The sequence below is a fragment of the Syngnathus typhle genome, linkage group LG16 (assembly GCF_033458585.1).
Source record: "Syngnathus typhle isolate RoL2023-S1 ecotype Sweden linkage group LG16, RoL_Styp_1.0, whole genome shotgun sequence".
NCBI lineage: Eukaryota > Metazoa > Chordata > Actinopteri > Syngnathiformes > Syngnathidae > Syngnathus > Syngnathus typhle.
Window position 1 is genome coordinate 7,606,078 of NC_083753.1, and position 23,277 is coordinate 7,629,354.

Sequence of the window (23,277 nt, forward strand, 5' to 3'; positions counted from 1 at the left end):
TGCACTGTCGCAAACGTGACAGAAGTAACAATGAGAGCGCCACTGCCCCCTGCTGTAGTAAACGCGCAATTACACTTTATTCTAGTACTGCCCAAAAAAAAGCCTGTTCCCCAGGGTCACCCAAGGGGGGCGCGCCCCACTATTTGAGAAGCACTGGCCTAGGTGACTGATTCACAATTTGGTTTTGTCTGATATCAGAGATTAAATAAAGAAAACCAACTGGCTGATTGATTTGTTTTAATTGAGAGGGGCGCGCCCCACTATTTGAGAAGCACTGGGTTATACTAACAAGCAGTTTAACCTGGGACTACAACAGATTTATTGTTTTTAACTGGCTTTCTCGTACGAGGAACGTGCTCGTTGTGATCCTCCAAAGATTCCAGGCTTCCAACAGGTAATAACAAACACTAATGAATTAATTTGAAAGTCGTTTGGAAATACCACCTCAATTTTGTGCTGTTTTTCGTGAACGAAGCACGCAACTATAAGGTCTGATGTTGTTTAAATGTGAGTTGGAGATTTTAATGTGTCAAAATTGTTTGCTGCAATATTGAAGTCGATCGTACTAACATTTGCAGCGAGCGTTTGGAAGTTGATTCAGGAGTGATGAACTTTGACGAATAATTGCGCTTGTGTGACGTAAAGCTAAAATAATTAAGCATCCTGATGAAATTGAAAATTTTCCACTTCTATCTTTCGAACAGGGTCGCGTGTGTCACGTGACCGCTGTACCTCCAACTATTAGAGCAGTGTTACAATTTGAAAGAATGCAAAACCTGTTTAGAATAAGTGACCAGGGTTTCATGGTAAGGGTTTATTTACAGAAATGTAAACATTCAACTCTGCTCGTGAACGTTACGTGTGGTTAAAAAAGGCAAACGAACCTGATTGGTATATAAAAGCCACGCATGTAAACTATTGGCATTCTGAAGTCCAACACCTGCTTTATATATTTCCGTCAAGTAATACTTGGCTTACGAATTGTTTGGGGGGGAAAAAAAGCCCTGCGAGATTTTGGCACTCACGTGAAGCAGTTTTAGATGCAAATACTATGCTTAAAAAAATAAGAGAATATTGGCTGAAAGATGCTGGTCGTTGTACCCTGCTTGGACCGCTCACATTATGGCAAGATATCAGCTGCCTTCTCTTCACATTGTCACAAAAATGAGTTGTAGTTGTTTTTTGCTTCAAAAATATTCCACCATATTAAAGAAAGGATGGATAAAAGTCTTCAATTCAGTCCCATTGGATGCCGAGGAACTCGCAGCTGGCGTCCCACAGACGTCGGGCGGTCTCCTCACTTCTCCCCTGGGGAGCCACGAAGGCGGGGGTGCAGTCACTGCAATGAAAAAAAAAATCGAATTAAAATCAAATTCCCTAATTTTAGTACTTTAAGGTTGGACATGGGCAGTGTGTATGTAGCTGTACCTGAAGTGTTTCCCCGAAATGGAGTGCAGCTCTTCGGCCACAGCGCAGTAGATGCTAGTCTGGGCGCCCTCGCGGGGTGTCTTCAGGAAGACCGACAAAAGGCTGAACATGATCATCATCAGGGTTGAGTGACGAGTCAGGTCCGAGTTCACCGTGCCGGGGTGGAGCGAGTTCACCGTCACGTTGCTGCCTAGAAGAATTGTCACGCAGGTCAACGTCACTTTTTTTTCCCCGAATGGTAAAAAGGAAGTCGTTATACTTAATACTGCTTCAAGTGAGGTTCTTGCATGTTTCGGATTATTTGAGGGACGCGGGTAAAATAAATCTACCTTTAAGACGTCTCGCCAGCTCTCGAGCAAAGAGCACGTTGGCCAGCTTGCTCTGGCAATACGCCAGCCCGCTGTTGTAGCTTCCTTGACTGTGCAAGTCGTGGAAACGGATCCAGCCGAAGTTGTGCGCCAGCGACGAAACCACCACGATTCGTGCCGGAGCGCTGCGTTTTAGCAGGCCCACCAACAGTGACGTCAACAGGAAGTGACCTTGAAATAGCAGGAAAGATCCAAGCAGGAAAATGCGGTGACGCTCGCGGTCTGGATCTCACCTAAGTGATTGACGCCGATGTGCATCTCGAAGCCGTCGATAGTTTTCGTGTAGGGACACATCATCACCCCCGCGTTGTTGATGAGGACATGAAGTTGGGTGAAGTCTGAAGAATAGTGGCAACATTTGATCAGAAAACAAACATCATTCCTGTTGACAGACTTTTACCTCGAAGGAATTGTTGGGCGAAGGATCGTATGGAGCTAGTGTCGGCCAAGTCCAGCTCCCGAACCTCCACCTGAGCTTCAGGCGAGGCAGCCCGGATGCTGGCTGCCGCCCTCTCGCCTTTTTCCACGTCCCGGCACGCCATCACCACCCGAGCTCCTGATGGGTCAAAATGATAGTCTGAACCAGGAAAGACATTTACTGCTTGTCGATCTCTGAATGAATTACTGAAAAAAAAATCCCCTCATTCAAAAAGTAACCTCGAGTGGCCAGGTCCAGGGCGGTCTCCTTCCCGATGCCGGTGTTGGCTCCAGTGATGAGGACAATCTTCCCGTCCAGACAGGCAGCTGACATGCACACACCTCCTGCCGCATATCTTCTGTGGAAAACACCCATATGGCAAATTCCGAAAATAAAATTATCCGGAAAAGAATGAATAGTTATAAAATAAAAATCAGTAAAATGATGTTCTAATTACAGGTAGAAAATCAGGAACAATGGTCAATTATTTTTCAAACAAAAGAAATAAAAAGTTCTGCTGTCAAATTATTTTACCACATGTAAAATAAGCACAATTTAAAAAATATCGTGCTAAAATACCCCCACAAACGTACAAATATAATAAGTCGGTCGCGCTGATACTGTTTTAAAAAAAAGTAAATTAGAGGAGGAAAGGCAGGGTTTTTTTTTTTCATAAAGGGAAAATATTTGGCTTAATAATTCGCGCGCACGGCGGAGACGTCATCAGCAGGTACGAGCACGCCATGAAGCGCGGTGTGCTCGTGACCAATGGCGCAGCTGGCCACGCGCATACAGATGATGTTCCCGCCCACGCGCAGCCTCCCGATTGGCCCAAACCTTACCAACACACACCCCCGTTATATTCGATCTCATTGATTCTCAATCGCGGATCAATATCGTGTGAAATCAGAGCAATTTAAACACAACGCATGAAAAGAAATTTGGATTTCTTTTGAAGGATCCCTCGCCATGCTAATGGTAATATATCTGTGCTGTCTGTCACACGCCTCCATGTCAGCGTCAAAAGATGGCTTCCTACCGTATGTGAGGCGCGAATAAAACCACCAGTAACGTCACCACGGCGAGGCCGGCGAGGAATAAGAAAAGCCACATCGTTCGAGCACGGAGGGATGCTGTCGTTGGCACTTGCTAGCACAACAGCTGATCTGTGTGTGTGCGGGAAGGGAGGGGGCGTGGGGGTTTAAAACGAGCGAATAGCATCATGGGATTTGTAGTTTTTACAGCTTACAGCTTTCGATCAGGAAAAAAATAGTGTGGGGGCTGAAGAAATAGTCAAATAAAATGTTTCGGACTTTTGAGGTTGCTATAGCAACCCTTAGCCGAGATGTAGTGCCTTTTTAGTCATTGACCATTAAAACAAAGCATGTGCAAAAATATGGCACTTTATCAAATGAATGAAAAACCATTCTCTTGTAAATGTTTTATTTGACTAAAATGGATAAACAAGTTTTGAAATTAGAATGAAGATATAAGAAGGGGGGGAGATCAACATCAATCAACAAACTCTCTAGCTGCATTGTTAAATGATTTAAAAAAAAAAAGAAGTCATGTTTGAATAATGTAACATCATATGTATGCTTAGAATGCTATGAATGCAAAATGATATCAGGACAGGAAATGCTGTTTCAGACATTGTGCTGATGTCATCACATCAGGGTGATGTCTGTCTGCGTCCCGTCCCTAAGCAGTCTCACACGCTTGATCTGGTCTAAGCCGAATCGGTACTTGTAGTCCAGCTGGGCGTCGCCGTTGAGGGTCAGGTGGAAGGAATTGGCATCACACCGAATGCGGATCTGAACATTCAACAAAATGGGGAAGGGGGGAGCAAAATGGTGACTGAAAAATCAATCAAAAAAGCTGAGCAATTGATGTTGTCAGGGATGTGTGTGATTCTTGTCACCTCAAAAGACTGGCCGGGCACAAACGGGAAAGAGGTCAGCTGGCGCGCCTCCCGGCCCCATATGCCAGACACATAGCTGTTGCACACAACCACTCTCTTATCACTTAAATAGTCGAAGCGAATGTCCATGTGGAAAGCGAGGAGGTCACCATTACCGTCAAGGTTAATGGAAAAGCTGCAACGTAAAGAACAAACATGTTGTGGCATCGGCCTTAATTGAGGGGGCATGTGGCCTAGTACCGTTTTGCGTTCGGCCTGAATTTTCCTTTGACGATGATGACGTTGCCCGTCTTGAGACCTCCAACCAGCTCCCCGACTAGAGATGCCTTGCCGAAATACTAATAAAAAATGCAATAGAATAAATACAAACGATTGAAAGTGCAATGGTGACTTAAGTCATATTACAATGATCTCAATGAGTTGAAATAGTCAAGTTAATACTGCTTGATAGCATTTGCCGTCAAATAAAAACAGACATACAGAGTTAGGTTTCAGAATCACTTGGCGGGAGCATCTGACATCACCAGGTGAACATGGTTTGGTCTCAGTCTTGCTGGCTTCCTCTGGTTTCTAATTTAGAAGAAAAAAAATTGGCAACATCACAAGGCCACGCTCCTCCTGGTCAGTGCCCGGATGGGAGGAGAATACTCACAGGCACCACCTTTCCCACAATGGCCATCTGGGTGACGAGCTCCACTGCCAGTTGTTCATTGACATCCAACTCTTGATTTCCTTTTGGCACCATCTGAAAGCAACGCACAACACGATTAGCTTCTCACGTCACTCCTGCTTTCCTAAAAGAATGCTACACACAACTGCACTTACCACTATCTGGTCGACGGGCTCCGGTGCCTGTTCTTCACCCATCTCCAAGACTTGATTTTCTTTTGGCGCCACCTGAGAGCAAGCCATAAAGTGATTGGCTTAGCCTCACGGCTCCTTACCTAAAACAATGCGACGCACAATGGACTCGAGGTTGGCCCGTTTGCAGATGTAGTTGGCTGTGCTGCTGTCGCAGTCGTAGTCGAACCAGCGACCCTCGAGGCGGGTCACCATGGCGGCACAGTGTGCACCTCGCTTCCCTCCGCCATAGTTGTTTGGCAGGTCTTCCCCCCAGTTCCTGTAACAAAAGCCTCATTTAGAGAGATCTGCCAAATCTACCTAGCGACAACATTTCTGTCTTAAATTTGAGAATGCCACTCACGCCATCGATTCGGTGAAGAGACTTTTATCAGTCCAACTCCACACTCCCTCCTCGTGCTCGTCCGTCAGGCCCAGCCAAGCCTTGCCCTGTCTGAATGTTGTCCTCAGCCAGTCCTACAAGAAAATAGGCAACGGATGAATGGAGGGAGGGAGAGCACAGGTGAGCGAAAGGTTTGATCAGGTGACCTTCTCGTCGGCATCCAAAATGCTCGTCAGCTTGCTGTCATGTGACAAACAGAAGGCATTTGCCTCCTTCCATGTCTTGGTGTCGCTGGAGAAGTAGTAACACTTGCCCCCGTGCTCCAGCCAGCCCGTTGGACACTCAGACTGCCCTGGAAAGGAAATAAAGCAAAATCATGACCTCTTAGTATGGAGGACCAACAGATTTATTTTAATAAAATGAAAGAAATAAATCTCACCACGGCTCAAAGGGAAACAAAGCAAAAGAAGAAAGAAGAATTCTTTGCGTTGATGGATCATCTTGAAGCTCCTCTGGCCAATGCTTCGTAGAAGTTGACTTTTGGATCTAGTCAGCTCGGTGCGATGTTTGGAGGTGAGTTGCGCCCGTGCAGCTGCGATGACCAAGCCCCTACTCGCACCTCCTTTATGTTGCGCGCTCCAAGCAATGACGTCGATAACGACACGCCCACGACAAAGGGCGTTCAGCGGCGTACACTCTTGTCACCGTGTGATAGTGGGAACGTAATTTCGATCTCTTAGGGTGTCTCGACACGTGACGAAATTGATAATAAAGCAGACGATGACCTTGACTCTTTCTATCAAAGGGTAAAAAAAACATGCATACGTTTTAACACCTACACGTTTTGTCTTAAATGCAATAAAAACAACATTGTTTTTTATTCGTCAAAAATTTCATGAATGCAAAAAAAAGAAAAGAAAAACACGTAGTTTATTATTCGTTATAAAGTGTCATAAGTCGTATTTCAGTGTTTTTAGAAAACAAGAAAAATATATTTTGCGTGGAGTGTGTCTGTTTTTATGACCCAATTTGAGTTATTTCAAAGTCAAAGTCTGCTTTCTTGTCAATTTCTTCACATGCCAAGACACACAAAGAAATCGAAATAACGTTCCCACTTATCCCACGGTGACAAGACATAGTACACAATATGCATACAAGTAAACAACACAAAAAAATAAAATCAAGAAGGCACAAACAATGAATAAATAAGACTGATGAATAAATAATAAATAAACAAATAACAATAAATAAGAGGAGCAAAAATGGAGCAAGTGTGCATACAGCAGACAGTCAGAATATAGCGCAAAAGTACAGGACGCTACGCAGAAGGGACCCAACACTCTTTTTAAAAAAAAAAAAAAAAAAAAATGTTATCTATCTATCTGAGCTCTCCCCCCCCCCCCCCTTCTGCGTAGCGTCCTGTACTTTTGCGCTATATTCTGACTGTCTGCTGTATGCACACTTGCTCCATTTTTGCTTCTCTTATTTATTGTGTTATTTGTTTATTTATTATTTATTCATCACTCTTATTTATTCATTGTTTGTGCCTTTTTGTTGTAATTTTTTTGTGTTGTTTACTTGTTTGTATATTGTGTACTATGTCTTGTCACCGTGGGATAGTGGGAACGTTATTTCGATTTCTTTGTGTGTCTTTGCATGTGAAGAAATTGACAATAAAGCAGACTTTGACTTAGACTATTTAAAATATTTATTATTGTTTACATGCAATCTAGGTGTTTGGCCACACATTCCATCACAGACACGTCACAATATGAAATGCACATGGAAATTTGCACCAATGGTGTCTATGGTCTTGCAGTGAGAAGAAAAAAAAAAAAGCTTTTAAATGAAATATAACTGGTGCTTTTTGATATACCAGACCTGACCCCTGATTTACAAGCCATCATTCGGTTGATGTGTGGCAGTGAACTCAAGTCTGCTCTATCAGCAGCAGCAGCCATTTTGCTGAGGAAAATACAGTTTCCTTGTCATCATCATCATCGGTTTAAAGTCCGCTTTCCAGGCGCCGCTGGGTTGAACTGGATTCTCAATACTGCTTTCTTCCACCGGGGACGGTCCATAGCCATCTCGTGGTTGAGAGTCCTATACTGAGAACATTTTTGGAGCAAAACTTTTTACAGCCGGATGCCCTTCCTGACACCAACCCAAGGGGCAATGCATTTTCTGTAGGGGTTGACTCCCTTAGCCCATTCCTCTCCCGAGGAGCCCACTGGGCAGTGGTACTATTTAACCCATAGTTGGGGGCTGGTTCGTGGGCACCAGGGCGTGTCCACACACCGGTGGGCCTGCGTGCCGCACGTCTAAGGGCCTGCCGCACGTCTAGGGGCTTGTCGTTAACAGAAAAGACCAAACATTGTCGACGTGTTAACCGTAGGCATTGATAATTGTAGTTTTAGAAGCACCAGATAATTTAAAACAAATGATGAAGCTAGGTTTTAGCCACCCTTGGTTAGCATGAGTACAAAAAGTACATGTGCTGAAGCACATGATTGAGATGGCAGAGCATCATCAAGGTCACATACCTCAAACTGCTACAGCAAGTATCGAGAAGTCCAAACATTTTATCACATCACAATAACAAGCTTATCTCTAAAGGAAGTTTTGCCTCCTTTCCGGCGGAAAAACATTGTTGCAAAAGGTGTAAAGATACATTTAATGATGAGGCATGCATGGTAAAGCAGTGATAATGTGCAAAATAATAGACAAATAGCTACTCTGTTTTCTCTGACTCATACACTTGCACCAGGGACACAGTGCTCCTTCATTTGCTACATTTGAGGAAGATTGACGCAAATGATTAATTAAGAAACAATTCCCAGCAGTGTGTGCGGACATGTCCAGGTCAAAGTTAAAGTCTGCTTTATTGTCAATCTCTGGAATATGAAGCTGTTGGTGAGTCTGGAGGTGCGGGAGCGCAGGCTCCTCTTCCCAGAGGGCAGAAGATCGAACAAAGAGTGAGCGGGGTGACTCTCATCACTCACAATCGTGGTCGCCTTGCGGGTGAGATGGGTCCTTCAAGGAGGGGAGTGAAGCACCAATAATCTTACTAGCCGTGTTCACTATGCGCTGTAGGGCCTTCATGCTGTAGTCAGTGCAGCTACCACCCCAAACACCAATACAACTGGAGAGGACGCTCTCAATGGTGCCACGGTTAAAATGTAGTCATGACGGCCGGAGGAGCACTCGCTCGCCTGAGTTTCCACAGGAAGTACAGGCGGCGCTGGGCCTTCTTCGCCAGTGATGCGGTGTTGGTGGACCAGGAGAGATCTTCACTGATGTGCACCCCCAGGAACCTGGTCCTGCTCACTCTCTCCACCACAGCACCGTCGATGATCAGCGGCAGGTGTTGGGCGTGACCCTCCCGGAAGTCAAGAACAACCTCCTTGGTCTTGGTGACGTTCAGCAGGAGGTTGTTGTCCCTGCACCACGTGGGCAGAAGGTCAACCTCCAACCTGTATTGAGTCTCGTCACCCTTGGTGATGAGACCCACCAGAGTCGTGTCGTCAGCAAATTTCACTATGCGGTTGTTGCTGTAGGTTGCAGCGCAGTCATGCGTCAGCAGGGTGAAGAGCAGCGGACTGAGCACGAAGCCTTGGGGGGACCCCGTGCTCAGCATGATGCTGGCGGAGATTTTGTCGCCAACACGTACCACCTGAGGCCTCCGACAGAGGAAGTCTAGTAGCCAGTTGCAGAGGTAGGTACTGAGGCCCAGCTTGGCGAGTTTGCAGATGAGTCAGTGTGTTAGCATGCATGTATGTCCAAAAGAGGGGCCTTCCATATCTTGTCAACAGAGCCTTTGGAATCAATCCAAATTTGATTTTGATACAATTGAAAATGCAAGATAGTTTCATTTTACTGGAAAAACAAAATATGTGGAGAATTGCAAACATCAGAAATCCTGTCATCGTTTGATGTCAGAAAATAGCAATCATTTATCAAAATTTATGTGGAAATCAATCTTTGCAGAACTTATGCCAAGTTTAACCGCTGCATTTGAATGGCTTGATGGTTTTTATTGGATACCACTAGGGGGAAGCCGCGTATCAAAAGTCTTTCAGAGAATGGTGCCTGTGAGTTATGCAGTCAATTACTACTTTAATCCTGTAAAATTCTCACTTTATGATATGATCAGCCTTAAAAATGTGTTATGTTAAACGAGTCCCTAAACACGTAAGGAAAATAACTACAAGTGTACTCCATTACCCAGAAGACACCAATATTAGGTGTTCAAAATGTGCCTGCATATAAATTGTTCATGCGTTGATTTTGGCTATAGATTGAAATAGACAATATTTTTTTATCATTTATATTCTTAGTAACTATACTTTTATTCAGAATATGATGTTGTCATATTTAAATAGGATTTCAAATCACTATGTTTGTTTTTTAGTCAGGAAGCCCCCCCCTCACCCCTGCTCTACCCCGAGGACCATCATGCGGAAATAGTTTGTCTTGCCCACATCTTGACCCAAATTTCTTATTTTTCTCCTTGGAATCCTTAACTACCCACCAAAAAAAAAGAGTTTTAGGTCAATTACGATGTCGTCGGAAGAATTTGAGAAGTTGCACGAAATCTATAGGTCCTTGTACGAGGAGCTAAAGCTAATGCCAGAGAGGCTGCTGAGGAGTCATGGAGGTACAAAACAAATATCAAATTCTAGAATTCTCTTGCACAGCAACGCATTTGACACCTTTTGTGTTTTTGTTCACCCGCAGAGGAGAAAAAGAGCTTATTGAGGGCCTTTGACGAAAGAAATTTGGAGGCGGAGGAAATTGTGAGCTACCCTGATTGTTTTGGGAATGTTAGCTAGCAAACCGTCATGTTTGTTACACGTGACCTGCACAATCCAGATAGATACAGAAAAAGAGCTGCAATATTCAATTCTTAAAGAGGCAGTATGTTGAAAATTGCACTGTGGAGAATAGAAAGACAATGTGAATGTTATCTAGGGATGTCCCTTGTAGAGCCTATATCTTTCTAGCATGCAAAAAAATAATGCATCATTGTGTCCTCGTTTCAACCCAGCTGCAAGGGATGGAAGAGGAGCTGCGTGATGCTCCACCATCCTACCGGAATCCCATGAGAACCAAGCTGCGTCTTTACCAACGAGACCTCGCCAAGCTGCAGCGGGACGCCAAGAACTCGGCCCCGCTGCTGCTGGACGGGAGTCATGGCAGCATCTATACATCGCAAAACCAACAAAGCGTGAGTGTGGCAAGAATGTGGACATACTCGATTGGCATGATTTTCTTGAAGGACCGTCACAACACTTGTGATCAACAGTAGGCCAGGGTTGTTCCTTTGAGATGGTTGTGCACGCACACTTGAATAGGGACGGAGTTACGGGGTGGACCGGGACGGCCACGGCCACCTCTTGTAATGGCACAACAGGGTGGCCCATGGTTAAAATGTCTTCTAACTAGTAGTTTCATCCCCCCTTTGTCCAGACACGAGTGCAGTCGCAGCGAGCCCTGCTCCTGCAAGGCACCGAGTCGCTGAACAACGCAAGCCAGAGCATCGAGCGCAGTCAGCGCCTGGCCATCGAGACTGAGAACATCGGCACCGACATCATCGAGGAACTCGGCGGGCAGCGGGAGCAGCTGGATCGGACCAAGGACAGAGTGAGTGTTTTGAAACTGCAATGTGATGCTTGTAGTAAATTCTGCAAGCAATGCCACTTCAAACAAATGAACAAATACTTCCAAAAGCATATCATGAACATATTCCTATCCCTCACCTAGTTTGTTTGTTTTTGTTTGTAGCTGGTAACTACGGGGGAGAACCTCAGTCGCTCTCGGAAAATCCTTCGTTCCATGTCACGACGGTAAGTGTGAGCCCGGGTTTGATGCGAGCTAACCGTGGAACCTCCCAAGTCGAAAGCCATTCCTTTTCTGCTTGTTTTAGTAACACAAATCATTGGCTGACGTACTTTGCTGATCTTCCGCCAGGCTCATGACAAACAAGCTGCTTCTCGCCGTCATCATTCTCATGGAACTGGCCATTCTAGGCGCTGTGGTTTACCTCAAGTTCTTTCGCCGATGAAGATTGAGGATGGGAAGGGAGTGGAATTCTCTTCGAACCCGCTTTTGGGTCTATAAGGTCCAACGTGTCACTGAAGGTTCACTTGAGATGAACGTTCCTCACCACATGAGCCACAGAATTTAATGTGCACTATTTGATCGGACTGTTAATCCAGAGAAATCCCTCTGGAAGGGAGTTCTGGACATCTGCCCACACCGGCGTGACAACATGGCGACCTGGTGTGTTAAATTGAGGTACTGCACTTCATTTAGCAATATAAGACTACATTGCACACTTTGTCTTGCTTTTAACTTGATATTGCTCAGGGTACCTATTACACTCTGATCAATTTATTCCGCACTTCTACGCGGAACTTTCTCCTATTCTGAAGGCAAAACGCTTGCTAATTAGCATCGTCGAATCCATCTACATTTCCTTTTGTTTATACTCTAAACTGTTTGCCTGTCGTTATCACTGTGATGATTAGTTAACACGTATATTGTTGTAAACCTTGATTGACGGCGACTTTTGACTTGAAATGATTTAATCCATCGGTCAGATGATTGTGAATGATTGTTTTACAAAATGAACAATGATGGCCAAGTACCTGCTTCCTCTTTTGTTGACTCATATTTGAGGGGTGGTTCTAAGGTGGAATTTAACGTAACTCCTAAAAGAAATAAATGAACTATTTAAAGTAATAACTACCTTTTAATTTAATCTTTCATAATCTTTAGACTTCACACACCCAAAAAATGGCACCCGGACAAATTATAATTAGATGGAAGACCAGAAAATAAACTCTTTAATACAAGAACATAAACACTGTTAGTTTAGTAGTTTGAGTGGTGGAAGAAAAAAAAAATTTGCAGCATGCATGTAGTATGCTACGTTTGCTCCTTTGCCCATTCCTCCACATCACGTCGCTGTCAATCGATATTTACTACGTCGCTCAAAGCCATAGTTCACATTCGGTCTTTACGTAGCATTAGTGGTTTCATCTGTGATGAAAAATAAAACAATCACTGCTGGTCCAAAAGTGCGTACTCAAATTCCTTATTATAACAAGTCTACACTTTTGGTTTGTTTCTAATCATACTTTTGAGGCAAGCTCCCTTTACTTGTAAACTACTCAATAAATAGCAGGCATCCATGCCTTCATACATAAAATAGCAAAATAAATTAGTCGCCTTGCCGTCTAAAATGTCTAGGCTTTACATGGCAAACCTTTTGAGACGATGACAAATACTTTCCACGATGAAATACAGCACAATAAAAAGTGGATAAAAAAAAAAAAAATAGAATTCCTCAGCTATTTGATTCAGTTTTTGTTTGTAGTCTTGGATGCTACACTTTGGAATGCTTATGGGGTTCGTGGAAGAAGTCTGTGGCTGTTTTGCTCTGAGCACTCAGAGGCAGAGCTGCTCCGTGTCGCCTTCTTTAGTCGAGCGGATCTCGTCAATGACCCCGTGAGCTCCTTCTCTCGTCTGCCCCAGGGATGACGCGATGACGTCGACAGCCAGGGAGGCGGTGGCCTCTACGGCCGCCCGTGTCGCCCCCACCCCGGGGTTCACCTCCACCAGGTCCATGACCGACAGCAGACCTGCAAATCCAGGACCACAAAGTTGCAAATCTTCGACCTGAAAAACGTGAGAGCGCGTCGATCAAAGTTTTTGTTTACCTGTGTTGTGAACTTCCTCTGCGATGTAGATGCCCTCCCTGTAGGTCAACCCTCCGTTCACCGGCGTCCCCGTAGCAGGAGCCAGAGACGGGTCGAATGCGTCGATGTCAAAGCTCAAGTGAACGGGTCTTTGCTTTCTGTTGGAAGGCGAGAAGATGTTTTAAAGATCCCACTCGGATGGAATATTCGCCCCGCGACGTCGAGCGTTACCTCGCCAGCACGTGATCCAGAGCGACTTCCGTGACCCTCTGGATGCCGAGTCTGTCGATATCCCTCATGGTGAAGTACTGGATCCCCAAGTTCTTCAGGATGTGGCTGTGAAGAACACAAAAAAAGTGTTCACTGAAAAATCTTTGCAGGTTGACGAGCTTCCAGAATTCTCCTTACTACTCGCCGGGGTCCACATCCCGAAGTCCAATATACACCAGGTCCCTGCAGGAGAGAACCGGCTTCACCCAAGAAAACCCCGGAAGATCCAGCACCTACATTGGACATGCAGCGACAGGTAAAGATGACTTGTCGATGAGTCGTATTCAAGATTCCAGACCTGTCTGCACCCTCACCTTATCTTGCAGCTCTTTGAGCAGGAAGGCCACCGGCTGACCGTGGAGATTCCCCGATGGTGAAGTCTCGGGCGTGTTCACATCGGCGTGCGCGTCAATCCAGATGAGACAAAGGTCAGGACACTGTTGGGCGTGGCCTGCCACCGATCCAATGCCAAGGCTATGCACGAGAACCAAATGGTAAATCATTGCGCAAGAATATTTTTGGTGAGTCGATCTGGTTACCTGTGGTCCCCTCCTAGCATGACCAGGGTATGACCGGCGCCCACCGCTCTGCTCACTGCGCCCGAAAGCTTCTTTGTGGCGGCGCCCACTGTGCGAGGGGAGTTGACGTCCATGTAGGGCTCATCCACCTCCGGGTAGTGGAAAGTGAGATCGCCAAAGTCATGCACGGCGTAATCTGAAATGATGCAAAATGGACGTGTATAATCTTGGTGCAAACGTTCATGCCACTCAAATACATCCGCCGCCAAATTCGAACGACCGAAGCGAAATTGCAACCCCATTCTCCCAGACCTGCAACCATCGCGTAAATCCGCTTACGCAAGATCTACACGCATAGCTTCTACTCTGATGAGTCATGCCGCAGCATCGCCGGCCGGCCCACACCCAGCAAGTCTCGAGCTCGGATTTCAGTCTCGGCATTCTCCGACCCGATGTACGTCGAGGTAATGTGAGGTCAGATGAGAGTGTTGTCTTACCGCGCAATAACGTGGCCAGTTACCTTGAGCAGCCACCACAGAAATAGACTGAAGGACAATTCTAAAGTGATCCGTTTTATTACACAATATCGCACCTGTGTATAGTGCTCACATGGTGGCGGCCCGAAGCTTTTAATGGACACCCCACCTGGATCTATCGGTACATCATCTACCGGAATAAATCATGAAGGTTTCTGCCTTGAGGTAGTTTCACATTTTTATTTATTTTTTCCATTTATTCACACAGATTATAATTCCTGCCCAAAAAACAAAACCTTACTTCTCTGGTACTCTGTGCATTATCATTTGTATTAGAAAATAAAATAATTTTGTGGGGAAAAAAAATCGTAATTTTTAAAACACTGAAAAAAATTATACTTGTAACCCTAACCCCCCGCCTCATTTTTGGCATGATCAAAAATTGAAAAAATTGCCATAACAGAATAATGTACTGCAATAGATGTCTAGTACATTTGAGCAATCAATCAACCGCCAGCACTATTTAAGCACTCTCATTTTAAACGAGCATATTTTCACGGTTAGAGTTCACAGAAGTGCAAGCGAGTACAAACACGCAGGCACGCACCAGAACGTACAGGACGTCCTTTTATCAGACGCATTCCATTTTGAGGGTAAAAATAGCGACCGCAGTAGCATGCACTGTGTTTTGTGTATCGTATCTGATGTACTGTGACATTTACCCAAGGTTGGGTTCATTATTTTGACCCACAAATTGGGTTTGGCTTTTTAGGTGGGCTGCTGAAACTCAAACTGGTCGCTTTTCCCCCCCCTTCAAATCCCCTTTATGATGTTTTGGCGCGCGTGGGAGTAAGAATTTTCACAGTCGCGACACGCTATGGGGTAAATTTTCACAGAAAATAGTGAAAGAAAAGAAACCGCGCGTCATCTTGCAAACTGCGGATTTCAGAAGCAAAGGAAGGGCGCACTTTCATTGTCTGCAGATTCTGAGCATGCGCAGTACGAACACGTGGAGATGGGACGCCATTTCAGTTTATTAAGAATTAAAACGAATTGCAATAGTTCGCGAATTACACATCCCCACAATTATATTTTAAGGAAAGTCTTCTTAGGCGTGTATGTAAGATATATACGCATGTGACTATTAACAGCCTGGTGAGGTCAAATCTGGTTATGTAACGCCGGCCGGTGCTCACCCAAACCAGACAGCTGCTCGATGAGCCCCGCATCCCTGATGACTTTAGGCCCGTGTTCCACGCCTCTTCTTTTCTATACCAAATAAAACACAATCACTTTTCAATAATAAATGTGACATTGTTTTGCTTTGTCAGCTAAAATAGGATGTTTTTACCTGTCCGTGTGAGAAGGGAGCCCCCAGCACGGCCACCGACTGGGCTCGGCTTGGCTGACCGCCTGCGAGCGACCAGGTTCGAGCAAGTCTTAGCAGATGTCCCCTAAGCGCCATGATTCTCCTCTCTCCTCTTTTGAGTCTCCGCCGTGTGTCTGACGAAAGACCGGCCCGTTATTGCCTCTTGTTCGGATGCCAAACGTGATCCGGACTCTCACAAGTTCCGGTTTGAAGGAATCCTACTGAAGCTACTTAAAATAATGATAAACAATCCAAAGAAACTCAGGGCTGTCCTGTATTATTATTTTTTCTTAAATCGTGTTTGCTGTTTATGTCCCGATCGAAAAGGTGCCGTTACTTAATTATGTTCACACAGTGAGCGCCCCTCCTTCTTAGTGCCACAGCTCGTGACGTCAGTCCGTGACACACCTTCACGACGACCAATGAAACGCGGAGAAATAAATGGGATTGGAATTGTAGGCGTGGTCTGTTTGGAAGCTGTGGGGGGGGAAATGCAGTGCGTGACACAGTGAGCTTTTACGATGGAAATTTCCACGAATAGACGTAGCGGAGCGTGGATTGATGGGATTGTTTACATCGTGACATCTGTTCCGAGCGCAGTTTTTATCCACGTGCCGGTCAAAAACATTGGATCACTTTACAGTGTAAAGTTTACACAACCACCTGTTGAATCGCCAGAAGCAGAACGTTTAATATGAATTTTATGTCAAGTTCTACAAAAAGTGGATTTTCATTAGTTATTATAAGGTGCCCTCCTTTCATTGAGTGATTATTTATAACGTGTTATGCAATTTGTCTTACAGAGGGCCATTAGGACAAGTGCTGTTTCGCTGCCATTATTTAGCCAAAGCAAATATTTGGCAATTGAAAAATCTTGGGGTCATACACCTCACGAAAATGTCGCAAAAAGTGACAGCCATCATTTTGTTTTTTAAAAGAAATATTTTTTTGAGTCACTATTAAAAAGCAGGAATTTTTAGCAGGCAGGAAATATTCGATTGTCAGATTTGAATATATTCAATTTGTATATATATTTAATTTTAGGAGAGAAATCTTTTTTTACAATAGTTTTATTGAAGCTGCAATCCCCAAGGTCGTGGCGCCCCCTATAGGGCGTGGTTCCCTAAGATTTTGTGTGTGTATATATATAATACAATACTTTTGTTTAAAATCTCAGTGTTTTAAACTCATTACAAGATTTTCAGTTATAATAACTGATATAATGCATTTTACACACAAGGTAAATCAATGCGATTCACATTAGTATATAACATTTAAGGTTTGGGTTAGAATGAAAATGCTCTTCAAAACATTGATCATAAGTATTGTGGGTGAATAAGGATAGTTTGCAACCTGGATTAAAAACAGTTTTGTCGGGATTTTATTCTATTTGCGTGCAGTCTAACGCGTCAGTAAAGGTTTTCGGACGCCCGCCTGCGAGACGTCGCTAAGGGCAGCACTGCTTCCTTGTGATCACCATTTTCCCATGATCCTCTTCGTTAAGAAAAAGGCTCTCTCTATTTTCTTGTGTTCTGAAGAGTACCGGTGTCATTACAAACGCCAAAACCGTGCTCGCGATACGCTTTATTCCTCGTGTATGTTTAATGGGCTTGGGGGAACGCGCATCGTTGCCGGGTCGTCCTTTTTAAAACCCATTTTATAGGTGAGTTACTCGGAACATTAGCTTCCCTCTCGCTAACGCAAGGCCACGGAGCTAACTCGAGCTATCAGTGCTAAAGCTAACTAGCACACTTATAACATGGCCGGCCGCGGGTTTTTCTTCTTCTTTTTCAACAAAAGAGCCGCGCCCTGCCAAAATAACTTTCACCTTTAGTTTATTAACAATAAAAGTAGCAATTGGGGCATATTTGTGAACGAGTTAGCGTTGAGCTGAAATATCGTCTTTTTGTTACAGGTTCCTGTCCCCCTCACGATGTCATTCCCTCCTCCGCTTAACCGCCAGCCGCTGAGCATCCCCCAGTTGCCCCCCGGGCTCCCCCCGCCCCAGTTCGGCACCTTCGGCCCGCCCGTCCCACCAGGTATTAAATTAAAGAGTCTTTTGACCTACAGACACCTTTAAAAGTGTCAGTGCCTCAAGTGTACCTTCCCGAATTTATTGAGCACCCATTTTAGATGAGAAAACTCACATGGAATTCAATCAATCAAAGTAGTCACAAAAAGTATGAATATTGACATGAAAGATTAAATGTGTGAGTGATTGAATTATGTGGCCATTGTGAAGCATCCTCGAGTGTTTTTAAAAAATATATATTATTATGATTATTATTATCATCAAGATTATACTTTATCCCATAGAAATATCTGTGTCGCCAACTTCCTGTTTCCAGCCTGGACTTTGGACAACTTTTTATTGGACTTTAAGTTCTAATACATTTCGATTTATAAAAAAAAAAAATGGAGCCAAACTAAGTCTTAGTGTCTCATAGATTTTTAATATTAAACAAAAAAACACTCTGATTGTAATATGTATTTTTTTTTTCAATTACTACAGGTACTCCCATGATACCAGTTCACATGGGTGTCGTGACCCCCTCTCCCTCAGTGAGTCACAGCAGACCTATGCTATTCTAAATGAAATTCCATTCAGTTGTTGTTTGACTTTCTATTTACATTTTGTTTGTTTTGGGCAGGTTCTTGTCCCAACCACAGTTTCTGTTACGCAGAAGCCGATGCTTCCAAACAAGATCAACTTCCGAGCCAAGGACCCAGAGGATGGCCCCACTACCACCGTGTTTGTGGGCAACATCTCAGAAAAGGCGTCTGACATGCTGGTCAGGCAGCTGCTGGCGGTGAGTTAGGAGCAGAAACGTGCCACATTTGCCTTGCAAAAAGGCACTCAGAAAACTAACATCTTGTTCTCCCATGAACCCTATTTTATTTTGTATTTTAGTTTCATGCTTGATGTGCCAGTGATTTCTTCAGCTGGCACTCCATAGTTCTTCTTAAACCTCGCCTTCTTTACAGGATAGCCACACTTTGGAAGAAGTAACAGTGTTGAGCATCCTACATTCATAGACGATATGTCTAACAATGAACCGATGAACATCACAAGTTCATGTATAAACCTCAACCCGATTGAGAGGCAGTGGCTTGACCTCAAACGAGAGCATTTCACACCAGACATCCCGGAATCGTCCGATCCCCCGTCAAAATGCTGTTTCTTAGCCATAACCGTAGCAATTAAAAAGTCTCAAAACAATAAGCGTGGTGATTAATGACAGATGTAAATTCTTGGAGAGAAAATAATCATTTTGATAAAGAAATTAAGTTTGTCGTTATTCTTCCACAGGCCAATATTTGTGTCATATGAATTGTCTTGGTGTTGTCTGTTTTTTGCAGAAATGTGGCATTGTTCTAAGCTGGAAGCGAGTCCAAGGCGCTTCTGGGAAACTACAAGGTAAACCAAAATGCAGTGAGTTTGTTTCAGTGTGTACAAAAGGACTGTCCTTACTCATTCATGCGTATACATTCGGGAGTGTTGAAACTGGAATTTTCTTCCTCCTCCCACAAGCGTTTGGCTTCTGCGAGTACAAGGAGCCCGAATCGACGCTGCGATCCCTGCGCCTCCTGCACGAGCTGATGCTGGGCGACAAAAAGCTGTTGGTCAAAGTAGACGCCAAGACCAAGGCGCAGCTGGACGAGTGGAAGGCCAAGAAAAAGAGCGCCAATGGCGTACGCTCAGCAGTCTCTCACGTCAAGGATACATCGCTGCGATTCCGTTAAAAATGCCTTTTTGTTTTTTGCCACAGGCGGCAAGCGGCGACGGTAAGAACGAGGAAGAGGATGAGGTGCTGGACGAAGAGACCCTGCGTCGAGACCAGGCGGCGAGGGGCGCCATCGATGTGCTCATCCGGGAGTATTCCAGCGAACTCAGCAACTCCGCGGACGGCAACGGGCAACTTCGCAAGAAGAGAAAAGACAAGAAAGACGAGGTATCAACCACATATCGGGCAACGTTTCGTTGGCCCTTGGCACTCACTTGAAGCGGGTTTTTTGGGGGGTCAGGATGACATCAACGCCATGGAGCTGGAGGATGACAAGAGGGACTTGATTTCCAGAGAGATAAGCAAATTCCGTGACACACACAAGGTGACTGATCATACCTGCGTTTATTACACAATTACAGCGCTATTCATGTAAAAGGAAATCAGTCCTTATTCATTCCCTTATAAACCTCAATGTAACTTATACCGTCGGGGGCGTTTTCTGCTCTTTCTCCTTAAGAAACTGGAGGAGGAGAAAGGGAAGAAAGAGAAGGAGCGGCAGGAGCTGGAAAAAGAGCGGCGGGAGAAGGACAAGGAGCGAGAGCGCGAGAGGGAGCGCCGCGACAGGGAGAAAGAGAAGGAACGGGAGCGGGACCGGGAACGCGAGCGGGACCGGGAACGCGAGCGGGACCGGGACAGGGAGCGCGAACGTGAGCGCGAACGGGAACGTGAGCGGGAACGCGAGCGCGAACGGGAAAGAACGAGGGAGCGCGAGAGGGAAAAAAGTCGAGACGTCAGCGAAGCTCGCAGCCATTCCAGGTCAGTCTAACCACTTTTTGGTCAAACACGTTTCATGCTTAATGCCGCTCGGGTTCATACTTTGGACATGTTTGCAGAGAGAGGTCAAGAGATGGCCAAAAACGAGACCGCGATGAAGATGAGGAAGATGTCTACGAGCGCAGGAGACTCGAGAGGAGACTCCGAGATAAGGAAGCAGCCTATCAAGAGGTAATCTAAAAGAAAATGTGCAGACTTAAGAAGTGCTCCCGCCTTCATGTAGTCTTGAAAATGGAGTCTTTGTTTGCACTCCAAAAGCGGCTGAAAAACTGGGAACTGCGGGAGAGGAAGAAATTGCGCGACTACAGCAAGGAAATGGAGCGGGAGGAGGAACGGAGCCGCGAGACTGTAAGAGCAAGTCATAGTATTGTAATTGTTTCACCGCTCGATTGCTGAAGTCATTATTGTTCGTCGTCATCAGGTGAAAGAAGCCAAACGACTCAAGGAATTCCTCGAAGACTATGACGACGAACGCGACGATCACAAATATTACAGGTTGGTGCCGTTTTCTTTTTTTTAAGCTTTGCACGTGATGGGTTTTGTTGTATTTGTGACCTTCTCCTCGCAATGTTCTCCCTGTAGGGGCAGCGCTCTGCAAAAGCGCCTTCGGGACCGGGAAAAGGAGACCGAGATGGACGAGCGCGACCGCAAGCGGGAGAAGGAGGAGCTGGAGGAAATCCGACAGAGGCTCCTGGCCGAGGGTCACCCCGACCCCGACGCAGAAATGCAAAGGGTGATTACCTTTAGTGAGATGCACTTGAACGTACCAAATATAAATAAAATGCCTGAGTAAATGGATTAATCGCCCATGTGTGCCCTGAAGGGAAAGCTCCTCGCAAAAATTCCCTAACATGCAAGTGGTTCACTGTGTGCAGTTGGAGGAAGAGGCAGAGCGCAGACGGAAGCCTCCTCTCAAGCTGGAACCCGAGGAGAAAGTGAAGCAAGAGAAGAAGGAACGAGAATCCCACCGGGAGTCCCACAGGGAGTCCCACCGTGACTCCCATAGAGAATCCCACAGAGAATCCCACAGAGAGTCTCATAGAGAGTCCCACAGGGAGTCGCACAGAGAGTCACACAGAGAGTCCCACCGGGAAAGGGAGAAGAGCGCGTCGGTAAAGCCCGCTGAGCCAACGCCTCGAGAGCCTCCGCCACATTCGGAAGAGGATGAAGAGGAGGAAAGGCGGCGGCGGCGAAGGCGAGAGGAGGAAGAGGAGCAGGAGCGGGTGGAACATCATCAACAACAGCAACAAGAGGAAGAACAACAGCAGGAGCAGGAGGAGCAGCAGCAACAAGAAGAGCAGCAGCAGCATCATGTGGCCCACAATGGTGGGGATTCACCTGAGGCTAGGCTGCACCTCAAAGCCCTCATGCGACCAATCAACACCGCTCCCTCTGTCTCCTCTGCCAGCGGGAATGCCACGCCCAACACGCCTGGCAACGACTCCCCGCGCGGCATCATCATTCCAGGCGAGCGAACGCCTGAGGTGCAGCCTCTCGAGGAGCACCGGCCCAAGATTGGCCTCAGTCTCAAGCTGGGTGGGTAAACGCCCTTGCCAGTGGTGCGGGGGCTCCGGCCACATGGCTCGACTCCAGTCGGACCAGTATTAGAATTTGGGACTTGCTCGGCTTGGCTAAATCGAACAGCAAGTTGACTGTCAACTTGATTGAAATCTCGCCAGGACTTGATTTGATTTTTGTCACAGTCGCTTCTCTCTGCCCATTGTTCACACTTAAGCCACTTTTTCCTTTTCCAGGTTCTACCAACAGCCCCAGCCAGCTGCACGCCATCAAGCGCAAAAAGCTGGCAGCAGCAGACAGCATTTTTAACAAGTTTAATGAGGATGAGGATACCGACGAGCAGCCGCGCAAGAGGAAGCTAGTGCCGCTAGATTACGGAGACGACGACAAGAGCTTGGGCCTGGACGGCGCCGACGTGTCGGCCGCCAAAAGCGGCGCCAATTCCGAAGAGAAACGCAAGAACATCCGCAGCCTCATCGAGAAGATCCCCACGGCCCGGCCCGAGCTCTTTACATATCCGCTCGACTGGTCCATGGTTGATTCGGTATGCTGACCAATGGTTTGTTTTTAACAAATATTTAGAGAAGAACACAAGTTAACCGGTGGAAATTTGTCCTCATGGCAGACTCTGATGGACCGCCGCATAAAACCGTGGATCAACAAGAAAATCATTGAATACATCGGCGAGGAGGAAGCAACGCTGGTTGATTTTGTCTGCTCCAAGGTTCGGAAGTGGAGAAATTGAAACAACGAGTAACCCCCCCCCCCCCCCCCCCACATGCACGTGGTACTTTACTGACATTTCAAAAATGTTTCCCCTACAGGTGATGGCACACAGCACTCCTCAGGGTATTCTCGATGACGTCGCCATGGTAAGTAAACCAGACAGTTAACATCTTTAAATCACATTTTACAAGATGGCCAACCAGGCTTGTTTTTGTGTCTTTAGGTTCTCGACGAGGAAGCGGAAGTGTTCATAGTCAAAATGTGGCGGTTGTTAATATTTGAAACTGAATTCAAGAAGATCGGACAAGCAAAATAAACATTCTCTCACACCGCTTTGCTCACAGTTCCGGCTCACCCACCCCGGATGACGGAAAGACATGTTGACATCTTGGTATTGCATGAAGAAACCTTAAGCTGTATTTTTGTTGAGGTTTAACGAATACACACAAAATCGACCATTTTATTTCCCTATCTGTTCTTCAGTAAATCACTCATTGTGATACACTGCTTAACTGTGTTACCTAATAAATACTGTTAAAGTTTTTTTCCTTTTCTTCCCGTTATCGACATGCTCTCCGTACACGGATTCCTCGGTTTTAGGGTGGTATTCTCTTTCTGGTCAAGAAGAATCTTGGATAAACTTTTATGTTGTGTTGCAGGAAATAGAAGAAAGGCCTTACCTTAGGTCACTGGTGGGCAAGTAAGGCCTGCCGAAGCATTTTATATAGTCCGTTAAATCAAATCAAGTGTGTTGACTTAATATTTCTTGCCACATGGATTTCAATTTGGCAGAAAATAAAGAAAATCACGCTCGGTT

At 45.5% G+C, this 23,277-nt stretch overlaps 5 protein-coding genes across 10 annotated transcripts; 2 read left to right on the top strand and 3 right to left on the bottom strand.

The window, feature by feature from the left end:
• Positions 1 to 799: 799 nt before the first annotated feature.
• Positions 800 to 3,400, bottom strand: rdh12 (retinol dehydrogenase 12). 2 transcript variants are annotated; one of them, XM_061300486.1, is made up of 7 exons: positions 3,254 to 3,400; positions 2,454 to 2,569; positions 2,197 to 2,352; positions 2,030 to 2,134; positions 1,758 to 1,967; positions 1,429 to 1,618; positions 800 to 1,339 (listed from the first exon to the last, which is right to left on the bottom strand). In XM_061300486.1, the coding sequence occupies exons 1-7, from the start codon at positions 3,325 to 3,327 to the stop codon at positions 1,237 to 1,239; spliced, it is 954 nt and encodes a 317-aa protein (XP_061156470.1). In that variant the 5' UTR covers positions 3,328 to 3,400; the 3' UTR covers positions 800 to 1,236. The 2 variants fall into 2 exon arrangements, with proteins under 2 accessions (XP_061156470.1, XP_061156469.1); XM_061300485.1 differs by having other exon boundaries at positions 2,454 to 2,572.
• A 240-nt stretch (positions 3,401 to 3,640) lies between these two features.
• LOC133168825 (brevican core protein-like) lies at positions 3,641 to 5,927 on the bottom strand. The gene is made up of 10 exons (XM_061300475.1): positions 5,758 to 5,927; positions 5,525 to 5,670; positions 5,340 to 5,452; positions 5,099 to 5,255; positions 4,961 to 5,032; positions 4,788 to 4,880; positions 4,616 to 4,705; positions 4,376 to 4,473; positions 4,136 to 4,310; positions 3,641 to 4,028 (listed from the first exon to the last, which is right to left on the bottom strand). Exons 1-10 carry the CDS (start codon positions 5,816 to 5,818, stop codon positions 3,882 to 3,884), a joined length of 1,152 nt encoding a protein of 383 aa, XP_061156459.1. The 5' UTR covers positions 5,819 to 5,927; the 3' UTR covers positions 3,641 to 3,881.
• A 3,810-nt stretch (positions 5,928 to 9,737) lies between these two features.
• vti1b (vesicle transport through interaction with t-SNAREs 1B) lies at positions 9,738 to 11,967 on the top strand. Its single transcript, XM_061300507.1, has 6 exons — positions 9,738 to 9,975; positions 10,056 to 10,114; positions 10,366 to 10,545; positions 10,788 to 10,961; positions 11,103 to 11,164; positions 11,289 to 11,967. Exons 1-6 carry the CDS (start codon positions 9,879 to 9,881, stop codon positions 11,380 to 11,382), a joined length of 666 nt encoding a protein of 221 aa, XP_061156491.1. The 5' UTR covers positions 9,738 to 9,878; the 3' UTR covers positions 11,383 to 11,967.
• Positions 11,968 to 12,138: 171 nt separating this feature from the next.
• Positions 12,139 to 16,011, bottom strand: arg2 (arginase 2). Its single transcript, XM_061300478.1, has 8 exons — positions 15,637 to 16,011; positions 15,482 to 15,554; positions 13,831 to 14,005; positions 13,606 to 13,765; positions 13,430 to 13,524; positions 13,253 to 13,357; positions 13,043 to 13,179; positions 12,139 to 12,964 (listed from the first exon to the last, which is right to left on the bottom strand). The coding sequence occupies exons 1-8, from the start codon at positions 15,748 to 15,750 to the stop codon at positions 12,771 to 12,773; spliced, it is 1,053 nt and encodes a 350-aa protein (XP_061156462.1). The 5' UTR covers positions 15,751 to 16,011; the 3' UTR covers positions 12,139 to 12,770.
• Positions 14,003 to 23,003, top strand: rbm25a (RNA binding motif protein 25a). 5 transcript variants are annotated; one of them, XM_061300385.1, is made up of 18 exons: positions 14,003 to 14,510; positions 17,570 to 17,693; positions 18,167 to 18,216; positions 18,306 to 18,464; positions 19,015 to 19,087; positions 19,187 to 19,347; positions 19,425 to 19,607; positions 19,681 to 19,764; positions 19,900 to 20,198; positions 20,276 to 20,387; positions 20,475 to 20,564; positions 20,638 to 20,711; positions 20,799 to 20,949; positions 21,092 to 21,752; positions 21,971 to 22,278; positions 22,360 to 22,458; positions 22,559 to 22,606; positions 22,684 to 23,003. In XM_061300385.1, the coding sequence occupies exons 1-18, from the start codon at positions 14,442 to 14,444 to the stop codon at positions 22,774 to 22,776; spliced, it is 2,838 nt and encodes a 945-aa protein (XP_061156369.1). In that variant the 5' UTR covers positions 14,003 to 14,441; the 3' UTR covers positions 22,777 to 23,003. The 5 variants fall into 5 exon arrangements, with proteins under 5 accessions (XP_061156369.1, XP_061156370.1, XP_061156373.1 ...); XM_061300386.1 differs by having other exon boundaries at positions 19,015 to 19,072; XM_061300387.1 differs by lacking the exon at positions 14,003 to 14,510 and adding an exon at positions 17,123 to 17,317.
• The last annotated feature ends 274 nt before the right edge of the window (positions 23,004 to 23,277 follow it).